Source organism: Dermacentor albipictus, chromosome 1, assembly GCF_038994185.2.
Source record: "Dermacentor albipictus isolate Rhodes 1998 colony chromosome 1, USDA_Dalb.pri_finalv2, whole genome shotgun sequence".
In the NCBI taxonomy this organism is placed as follows: Eukaryota; Metazoa; Arthropoda; class Arachnida; order Ixodida; family Ixodidae; genus Dermacentor; species Dermacentor albipictus.
Genome location: NC_091821.1, coordinates 382872626 through 382883263, shown reverse-complemented (window position 1 = coordinate 382883263; position 10638 = coordinate 382872626). Strand labels below are relative to the sequence as shown.

Genomic DNA, 10638 nt, shown 5'->3' with positions numbered 1-10638 from the left:
CGAAACCTTAGCCACAGCTTCACAGGATATGTAAGCGTTTTGTGAGCTGCTTACGCCTCATCCAACCCGTGTTCATGAGCAATGTTTACGGTGCTTGTATTAAAAGCGGGGCTCGAAATGCATTCCAGTTTGTCCAAGCTTTCCGCTTCTGAATTAAATCGGAACCAGTGTCTTTTGCTCTTTGTTATTTATTTGACAATCACTTTGAAGCAGCGGCTTGTCATGTTTCTGACTCAGTAACATTCTTGGTGTGGTCGCTATGTGGTTGCTTATTTTCTGCTTAATCGCTCGCGGATGCGCTCAGTTGCGCATTTGTTCTTGCTGCGCACAAGGCTGGAAACGTAGGTGTTTTGTACTTTGTAATATCTTGTGGCAAAGCGGATTATTAAAAACCTATTATCGCTAGCCACTCGCTTCCTCTGTGGACCGTCACGAAACGTCCAGCTTCAGACATTCGTGTGACGTCCATGTAGTCGCATTCACACATTCTCTTATTCTTGATACATGGGTGATAGCGTTGCGTAAGTTTGAGCGTGAGTTGAGGTGTACGTATGTAGATAACGGGTGAGAAACTGACTATGCCACTAAATGGCACTACTCCTCTAGTCACTGTGTTACGAGCAGTACTCACTCTTGCCGACATTCTGAGTTTAGTCCTTTCTAATCTACTAGCTACATAACACTGGTAGTTTAGGTATTTTTTAATCCTCAAGGAATGCCGTGAAGGGATGGAAACACAGGCAGTCCTAGTGCAGCAGCTGTCCGTGAAGTTTGCCACACATATTCATTCCATGCCAGTCATTCTTTCAACCAACTAATGTACACGTCTTCCCCATTCCGTTGCACATTTTGCAGGAAGAATGGAGTACAGTGCGTTAGTAATCACCGAGTTGCATTTCTGACAGCTGATCACGCAGTAGCAGCGTAAAAGTGGTAATAGTTCCCGCACGCTTTCTCCTGGGGCAATGCTCCTGGCGGCGTCGGACGCGCCATGTGATTCCTCTTGAGCAAACTACTCCGTTAGAAAGTTCTATATGTATCGGCGAACTTTAACAACGTAGTCACCTCACCAGCGTAATATATTTCTGGAGTGTCGTTGTTGCCTGCGTGTTCCCACAATTGCATCAAAAGGAAACGGTACGAATGAAAGCAAGAGGTCGCACGCAACTTCCCGTCAGTGCCTGCTGCCAAATTTTATATTCAATGGAAAAAATAAAGAAGCCACTATTTCCGATCGGGAATTTCAATTTCTTCCATCACTACGACCCTTTCGTAACCTCGAGATCGTCGAAAGCAACTGTAGATGAGTTTTTGTACTATGAAGCCTGATGTGAAGTCAGCCGTTCACGCACGCCACGAGCGCATGCGTCAATGCCTGAGTGACATGACGTCACGCCACTGTTGGCTACTTAAACGACTAACTCAATAAACGTGCGTTCATTCCTGTTCCTGCGTCCATTACTACAGTGGCGACGAGGATTAACCCCCACGGCCAGGGTAAAGCATGGCGACGCAAGTTGGGCCGCCTATTTTTGACGAAGGGGACGACAAGTGGGACGCATATCAGGTGCGATTAGAAGCTTTTTTCGAAGCCCACGAGATTGTCGATCCGAAGAAGCGTCGGGCCTTACTTGTTGCCGCCCTTAGTACCAAGACTGTAGATCTCCTGGCAGGCCGTTGTGCGCCTAACAGAATTCAGGATCTGACGTACGAAGCAGCAGTTCAAAAACTGGCCGAGTATTTTGCACCGAAAGGCAACGAGATAGCGGAGTCTTATCAGTTTTTCACAAGGAATCAGCTAGCTGACGAGTCGACAAGCGACTTCATTGTCGAGCTACGGAAAATGGCTAACAGGTGCAATTTTGGCCAGGCGCTAGAGAGAATGCTGCGTGACAGGCTTGTCTGCGGTCTACGGAATGCTGGAGTGCGTCGTAATCTGCTAGCAAGGCACACGCTCACACTGCAGGAAGCAGAGGATGTGGCGCTAGCCGCTGAGATGGCTGCACGCAACGTACAACAGATGGGAGATGGGCCAATCAGAGAGGGCGTCCACGCAGTGCGAACGAAGCAAGAGCGGCAGAAGTTCTCCAGAAGACCACAGCCAGACAGGATGAAAAATTCGAACAATGAAGTACAGACCGGCTGCCTTTGCTGCGGAAGCGACACCCACAAGACCGCCAAATGCAGGTTCCGCCGCGTTGAGTGTTTCTCCTGTCGGAAGAGGGGACACCTGGCTTCAATGTGCAATTCCAAGCCACACCAAGAAAACGTAGCTCACTGTGAGGAACCATCCTCGGACAGCGAGGACTACGGACAGTTCCTGTTACACCTCCGTGAGTCGTCGACAGGACTGGTTCGGCCGATATGGCAAACGTTACAATGGAAAGGGGTGCCTGTGAAGATGCAAGTGGACACAGGGTCACCAGTGTCAATAGTGACATGGCCAACTTATGCCCAGCATCGCCACCGCTGGCCCAGGCTCGACAAGTCGTCGTTGCAACTGAGTTGCTTCCTAGGGAGACTACCAGTTAAAGGGCAGCTGAAAATTCCTGTCACCTACGGTGGAAAAACCGCCAACGCGACGCTAGTAGTGCTCGGCTGCTCAGGCCCAAACCTGTGTGGGCGAGACATCATTCAAGCATTCCAGCTGACTGGAGGCTCAGTGCTCAACGTGGACGTCAACGACGGTAAGCCGCCAGCTCCTGACCAAATTGCCATTGCTGATACGCTGAGGGCGGAATATGCCGATTTGTTTTCGCCAGGGCTAGGATTAATCAAGGGGCCTCCGGTTCATCTACAGTTACGTGAAGGAACCATACCGCGATTCTGCAAGGCCCGTTCAATACCGTACGCACTACAAGAGCCTGTAAATGCAGAAATCGCAAAGTTGGCTGACACGGGCATACTGACGCAGGTCGCCAGCGCCGAGTGGGCTGCGCCACTCGTTCCCGTCGTCAAGAAGGACGGCTCCATCCGCTTGTGTGGCGATTTTAGAACGACAGTCAACACAGCATGCCACACGGAACAATATCCGCTGCCAAAGATAAGGGACATATTTGCGAAGCTCAGCGGAGGCGAAGTATTCAGTACAATAGATTTGAAGGATGCATACAACGTACCAGCTACCAATAGATGACGCGACAAAGAAGCTGCTGGTAGTAAACACGCCAAAAGGGTTGTATAGCTTCAACCGGCTGCCGTTTGGGGTGGCGTCGGCACCGGCAGTTTTTCAGAAGCGAATGGAAGCACTGTTGCAAGGGCTACCGGGTGTGCAAGTGTACTTAGACGATGTGGTGGTCGCCGAGAAAAGAGGAAATTGTGACACGTTGCGCAAAGTGTTCCAGCGGTTCAGGGAAGCCGGTGTTAAACTTCACCCGCTCAAATGCAGATTCCGTCAGTCGGAGGTGGAATTCCTTGGTCACCGCATTAGCGCAAAAGGCCTAAGACCAAAGACGGAAAACATCGACGCGCTCTTACGAATGCCTCAACCTACGTGTGTAACAGAACTTCGCGCGCTACTGGGTCTCGTTACGTATTACAACGCATTCTTGGGGAACTTGGCTACAGTGCTTGCGCCATTATATGAGTTAAGAAAGAACACGCCTTGGCAATGGGAAGCTAAGCAAAAGAATGCATACGAGGCAGTGAAGCGGTTGATAAAGGAGGTGCAGATTTTGACCCACTATGACCCAACAAAACCACTCATCTTGGAGACGGACGCATCTTCATGCGGGATCGGGGCAGTCTTGTACCACAGAGTAGACGGCAGAAACCAGCCAATCGGGTTTCGATCTCGCACCCTCTCTTCAGCCGAGCGGAATTATGCTCAGATTGAGCGCGAAGCCTTAGCAGTGGTATTCGGCGTGACGAAGTTTCGCGAATATTTGCTGGGAAACCAATTTACATTGGTCACAGATCATAAGCCGCTGATGCGTCTTTTTAGTCCCGATAAACCAATACCACCCTTGGCAGCAGCAAGGATACAGCGTTGGGCACTTTTACTCGGTGGTTACAAGTATTCCATTGAATACAAACCGGGAAAGGACATAATTGTGGCCGACGCATTGAGCCGTCTTCCCGTGGAAACGCCACATGATGACAAGACAGTGAAGTCAATGTTGAAAGATGAACGGGAGTACGTGCTGCTAACAGACCACCTGAACACAGGGGTGGTGTCGTCGCACAATTTGGCCGAAATGACGGCACGTGATGGCGCGCTCATGGCGGTTATGCGTTATGTTCGGGAAGCCTGGCCAAGGAAACTGCCGGCAACACAAGAAGCATTACGACCTATGTTCCAAAAGAAAGACGAGCTGACATGCAGCCATGGTATTGTTTATTGGGGCCATCGGGCCGTGATACCCGCCGCAGCTCGGGAATCAATGCTGCAGTTGCTGCACGATACCCATCAAGGCATGTCGGCGATGAAAAATCTAGCACGGGCACTTTTCTGGTATCCCGGACTTGACAAGGATATCCAGAATATCGTACACGCATGTGCAGTGTGCCAGCAAAACTGCAGCATGCCACCAGCGCAAGAGCCGGTTCCGTGGCCGGACACATTTGAGCGATGGTCTAGAATCCACGTTGATTTCGCAGGACCAGTCGAAGGGCGAATGTTGATGATCGTAGTGGATTCGCATACCAAATGGATAGAGGTTGTTCCGCTTAAAGTAACCAGCGCAGATAACACTGTTGAAGCGTTACGGGGCATTTTCAGCAGATTTGGGTTGCCTCGAACAGTTGTCTCCGACAACGGGGCACAGTTCACAAGTAGACAGTTCCGCCAATTCATGGAAGATAATGGCATAGTACACCTACGATCTCCTCCGTATCATCCGCAATCCAACGGGCTGGCAGAAAGGGCAGTGCGCACTGTTAAAGAAGGTCTGCGCAAAAACGTGCATGGTACCCTTGAAAGACGCTTGGCCCGATGGCTACTGCGTTATCGGCGCACCCCACTCCAAAACGGAAAGACACCTGGCTTCTTGCTTCTTGGCTTCGAACCACGTACTCTGTTGGATAATGTGGTGTCACGACCCTTTTCTGCTGCAGGAGCACTTCCACGCAGACATTCGCACACACAACCGGTGTGGTGCAAGGACTATAGGGCAGGTGCGAGCTGGAGACCCGGAGTGATACAGAATACCAGGGGCGCCCGCCTGAGCACAGTCAAGACGGAGGATGGGGAACTATGTGAGCGTCATGAAGATCAGCTACGGCACCGCGCGGATGCTCAGCAACCAACATCGCTGGACGAGGAAGGCGCTGAAAGGAACGGAGGATTAGCCCCACCAAACGAAGATGCAGACCCTCTGGCGGGCTTTTCGGGTACCAGCCCCAATTCCTCGGCTAGCGAAGAGCACGAAACGGGAGCTGCCAACACTGGAGTCCCGGAAGAGCACGACACGGGTACTGCCAATGCTGGACCTCTGGCAGTTCCAATTCGCAGATCAACCCGACGTCGCAAGGCGCCAGACCGTTTCCAGAGCTCCTCCTAAGGGGAAGGAATTGATGTGAAGTCAGCCGTTCACGCACGCCACGAGCGCATGCGTCAATGCCTGAGTGACATGACGTCACGCCACTGTTGGCTACTTAAACGACTAACTCAATAAACGTGCGTTCATTCCTGTTCCTGCGTCCATTACTACAAAGCCCTTCCGAGTGCATTCAACATGAAAATCCGCATTGAGTGCGACTTTGTATTGGTCGAAGCGTTCAATTTGCGACGTCTGCAGAGCGCATGCATCGCTTCTAGTTCGAAGTCATCTACTCGTCGAAGCGGAAGTCATACGAATGTAAATGCATGCACTGCTTACGACACTTCTGCGCAGAGACGCGTATGGGGTCATCACCCCGGACCACTCGAAAGGGCTAGCAATTTCACCATCAAAATAGACGTCCTCGATGCCAGTCCGACTCGAGTGCCTATACAATCTTGAACGGACGGCGATATGGCATTGACGCTGCGCAAGGAAATCGGCATTCCTCGGATTTTTTTGTTTGTGTAAGTTCTTCACAGACGTGCATTACGGGCCTGCAAGCGCTAGTATATCACTGAAAGCTATTCCAGGAGATTTATGCAGTGCATCTGGCTTTTTATATATTTCTTTTTCGCATCCTTTTGTGCACGCAGATAAGTCGAAACATTTCATCACATCCGTTTTTCCACAAGAACTCCTCCGTCCCATTGTAGGCTGTTTCATGGAGCTACTGCTGGTAGCGTCATGAAGTTGAAGAACGCTGAACGGGCCTTCCATATCTGCTGTTTTTATTGTGTGAAATCTTCACACTCACACAGACACAAACACGCACGCACGCACGCACGCACGCACGCACGCACCCACGCACCCACGCACACACGCACACACGCACACACACACACACACACACACACACACACACACACACACACACACACACACACACACACACGCACACGCACACACACACAAAGCCAGCCCTTCGGCTGTCTGGGGACTTTGCTGTTGCCGCTGTAGTTAGCGCTTAGTGGCCGAGGGCGCGTGTTCAAGACTGTTGCCAATTATGTGATACCCTGCAGCCATGCGGCCGGAGCCTAAGTCACATACCTACTATACAAGCGGACCTACGACTCAGAAGGAGTTGCTGGCTGACTGCTCTCCAAACATCATGAGCGCATTGCTCGAACGCCTAAACTTCTAGGCCTCTCATTTCTTAATGAACCCTGACTTGAGATACCGTTAAGTTTTTTTTTCTCTCTCTCTCTCTCTACCTTGCAGCGTTTAAAGGAGGTCTCTTAGACAGGCTTTCGAACATGATGCGAGTCAAGGAATTAAAGAGTTCAGCCATAGATACATTACAAACACGTTTACATCTCCTGATGGGTTGCCGAAATCAAGTTAGATATAGTTTAAAGCCGTTGTCGTGTTTAGTCTTCTCAAAGGAGTTCAATACATAAAAATAATCAACATAGCCAAAATCCCTATGCTATCTGATACATTAGGCACACTTTTTTTTTTAGTTTATCCGAGTGCCACGGAGACAGAGGAAAAATATTGACTGAAGGGCAGGCCGGAGGTTAACCAGGATTGAGCCCGGGTGGCCACTCTGGATTGTGGGATAAGGGGAAGAAAAGATTAAGAGAAGAGAAAGACCACTGTTGATATCGCTAACGCATTGACAGTTCTCTGCTCTATCTCACAGACGGTCACTCAGTCCATTAGCCTTGCAAAATCACAGCAGTGATCTTGTGACGTTCTGTAGCCGTGGTATACGAGGCCAAGGTCACAAGTTATTCTTCATTAAGGTTTTTGATCTAGCTGATTTAGAGATGTGTGCAGGTCATGTCCTCAATTTACGAAGGACGGGCAGTTGCACAGGAAGTGTTCTATAGTCTCCGCGATAGTCACCTCTATGGCGCTCGGCGCTATCGGCCATTAGACTTAAAAATTAATACGCACTGCTGAATGAAATATCTAGGCGTAAGCGACATATTACTGTTTCCCCCCCTTGTGGAAGACCGGGTAACAGCCGCAGTTGCATATACTGGTCGAGAGAATGCAATGAATGGGGTCTGAATTCAGGTGGATGCCACTTCTGGAATATCATAAAGTGTGCTAGCTTGCTTAGGAGTGTCAGGCTGCGTCAGTCCTCGATAAACGTACAGCGACAACGTCCGCTCCTCCATGTGGTTTCCTAGGGTTCTGATATTAGAGTTTCATCAAAAATCTGTGCCATCAGTGAGAAATTTGACCTCTTAGAACGCTTAATTTTGCGCCTGCGATAGTATTGGAACGGCTGTTTTTATTCTGTAATCAACCTGAACTTGACATTCCGAGCATGACGATTCACTTCCTTTTTGTCCTTTTTAAATGCGGGTACTTTGTCAGTTGTTATACATTTCATGGTGTTTGGGGCATTCAGTGTTAAACGGCTGTTATATGTTTTTCCAGTACGAGAAATTTTATTCCTAATTAACGCCAGTCAAGCATTTTATAATGAGAACGCTTTAGTTTTTTTCTCAAGTATTTCACTCAGAAAACTAGAGTTGGCTGGAAAATTCGGTGCCGGATGGCCACAGTACGGAAGTCCATTTGGTTGTTTCGGAATACAGCGTATACTCACGCAACAATTTATGTGGCACTGATGAGAAAGGTACGGGTGGGGAGCTTCTGCACATGTGTTACCACGTCAAGTATACCGGCAGCGTTTGAAAGAGAATTTGATTTCTTGAAGGAGGTACTGAATCGGCGTATCTTCCATGCGCGATGGTTTTGCATTTGCCCAGACGTCAAGGAGAAGCATAGAATAAAACACGCATACTTTATCACTCATTCGTGTGTTCTGTCTTATTTTCCTGTTCTAAATATCAGTGTGTAGGATCGCAACGAAAACAAGAACAAAAAATTACGCGATATTTTTATCTACACGAAGACGTAAACGAAACGTTATTTATTGTTTCGGAGTGAAACCGAACTACACACACACACATACACACATGTATATATATATATATATATATATATATATATATATAGTTTTCTTTTCTGTTCAAGGCGAAAGTCGGCCATTCGAAACAACGACGTCAGGCAACGTCAGCATTAGCGCGTATCTCAGGCCGGCATAGTGCGAGCGATAGCCGGTCGAACGCTCCCCTAATCTAAGCCTCCCGGTCATTTGTGTTCATTTGTGTTCAAATGTGTGTTCATTTTATAGGAGCAGCGGTCTCGCATTTCGGCGAGTACACTCGATGAAGTGCTGTCTCTGAGATCGCGCTGAGTGCCTTGGCTCAAGGCACTGAGCATGATCTCAGAATACATGTCACTTATTGAGAAAAACAAATACTATGTTTGTATCCTTACCTTACATCGAAAATTTTTGCATGCGAAATAAAACCGTCAAGAACCGCTACGAATCACGTTTTTTTTCTTCTTTTCTGTTCCAGAGCAAGAACAAGGACGGAATTTTTTTTTCAGTTAAACGAAACTAAAACCAGAACGAACAACAATTTGTCCTGACACCCTGGACTACGTTTTCTCCTCCGCAGCTTAAAGTAACTTGAATGAAAGTGTGGGACTGCCTTTCAGAAGTGCTCGCGCTTTGTGCTTCCTTTTTCTCCGTATAGCTTTTACTTCGTTGTCTCCATTGCCACTGAGGGGGATAAGAAAGTAGGAACGAGGAGGAAAGAAAGGGAAAAGGCAAGGATGTTAACCAGAAATGCATCTGGTTATCTACTCTACACTAGGGGACGGGAAAGGGGGAATAGAAAGATGAGCATTGCCACAGGAAGTTGTACGCGAGTAGCAAGTGCAAAAACGTCAGCAAAGGCAGACGATGAACATTTGGTCCTGCTCCTGCATTTTCATTTTTTCCCCTTTCTTTTGCTGCTGCGTTACCGGAAAGAAAACTTTACATATCTAAGGTATACTAAAAGAGCCACCCAAGAAGCGAACGACGTGACCAGTATCCGGGTGGCCGCGGTTTATTTCCACATCACACGTATCTCTTTCTTGACTGGCGGACAGGGACTAGCCCTACTTGCTTCGCTCGATGCTGCTGGCGCGCTTGCTCAAAACGGCGTTTTGGTAGCGAGTGTCCGCGCTCATCGAGTGTGATGTGTTCATGTTTGTTTGTGCGCGCTGACACCATGCTTGTTAATTCACTTAGTAAGCGATTGTTTCCAAGTTAAATTATGGGGTTTTACGTGCCAAAACCACTTTCTGATTATGAGGCACGCCGTAGTGGGGGACTCCGGAAATTTCGACCACCTGGGGTACTTTATCGTGCACCTAAATCTAAGTACACGAGTATTTTCGCATTTCGCCCCCATCGAAATGCGGCCGCCGTGGCGGGGATTCAATCCCGCGACCTCGTGCTTAGCAGCCCAACACCATAGCCACTAAGCAACCACGGCGGGTGTGTTTCCAAGTGTACACAGTCGATAAAAGTGCTAAACGCTGTCTACTAATTTTATCTCGCAATCGATACTTCGCCTTACGGGAGAAACTGTGACTTTTTCTTTTCATACTCGGCGTTTTGCTTTTCCTTCGTACAATATAGTCAAAGGCAGCCACTACTGGAGAGTAGTAAAGGGAATCGCAAAGGTGGTCATGAAAGGAATGACGGTGTGCGTCGCGAATCCGAGTGCGTCAATTCCTCTCGCTCTATAGAATTATCGCAACAGGGTTTCTTGAGCCGCGCGGTGAGGCCCCCTGTAGCCGCCATTATGAAAGTTTCTATTAGCGGCGCCTACTTGGTTTTTCAGTCACTTCGGCTTCCGCTAGTGTCATACGGTGTGCTACCTTGCTTAGCGGAAGCCGAAGCCGATTGCATTCCCTCGACCCCTCTATGCAACTGCGGCTGTTACCAGGACTTCAGCGAAATGAGGCAACAATGCTGTGCCGCTTACGCTTGGGCGTCGCATTCACGAATGCGTATACGTTTTTGATTGGAATGACTGATAGCGCCGACTGTAATGTCTGCGGTGCCGAGGAAACTATAGAACATCTACTGTGCTACTGCCCATCTTTTCAAAACTAAAGACATGACCTCTGCACAGCTCTCAATCAGCTAGACAGAACACCGTTCACCTTGAAGAAGATCTTGGGACCATGGCCTCGCATATCGCAGCTACAAAAGGCCACAAAAGCTCTGCTG

General features: G+C 48.7%; 1 protein-coding gene across 1 annotated transcript; it reads left to right on the top strand.

Annotated features, from left to right (window-relative positions):
* The first annotated feature begins 1459 nt into the window (after nt 1–1459).
* Nucleotides 1460–5501, top strand: LOC139054171 (uncharacterized). The gene is made up of 2 exons (XM_070530807.1): nt 1460–3086; nt 5056–5501. Exons 1-2 carry the CDS (start codon nt 1505–1507, stop codon nt 5499–5501), a joined length of 2028 nt encoding a protein of 675 aa, XP_070386908.1. The 5' UTR covers nt 1460–1504.
* The last annotated feature ends 5137 nt before the right edge of the window (nt 5502–10638 follow it).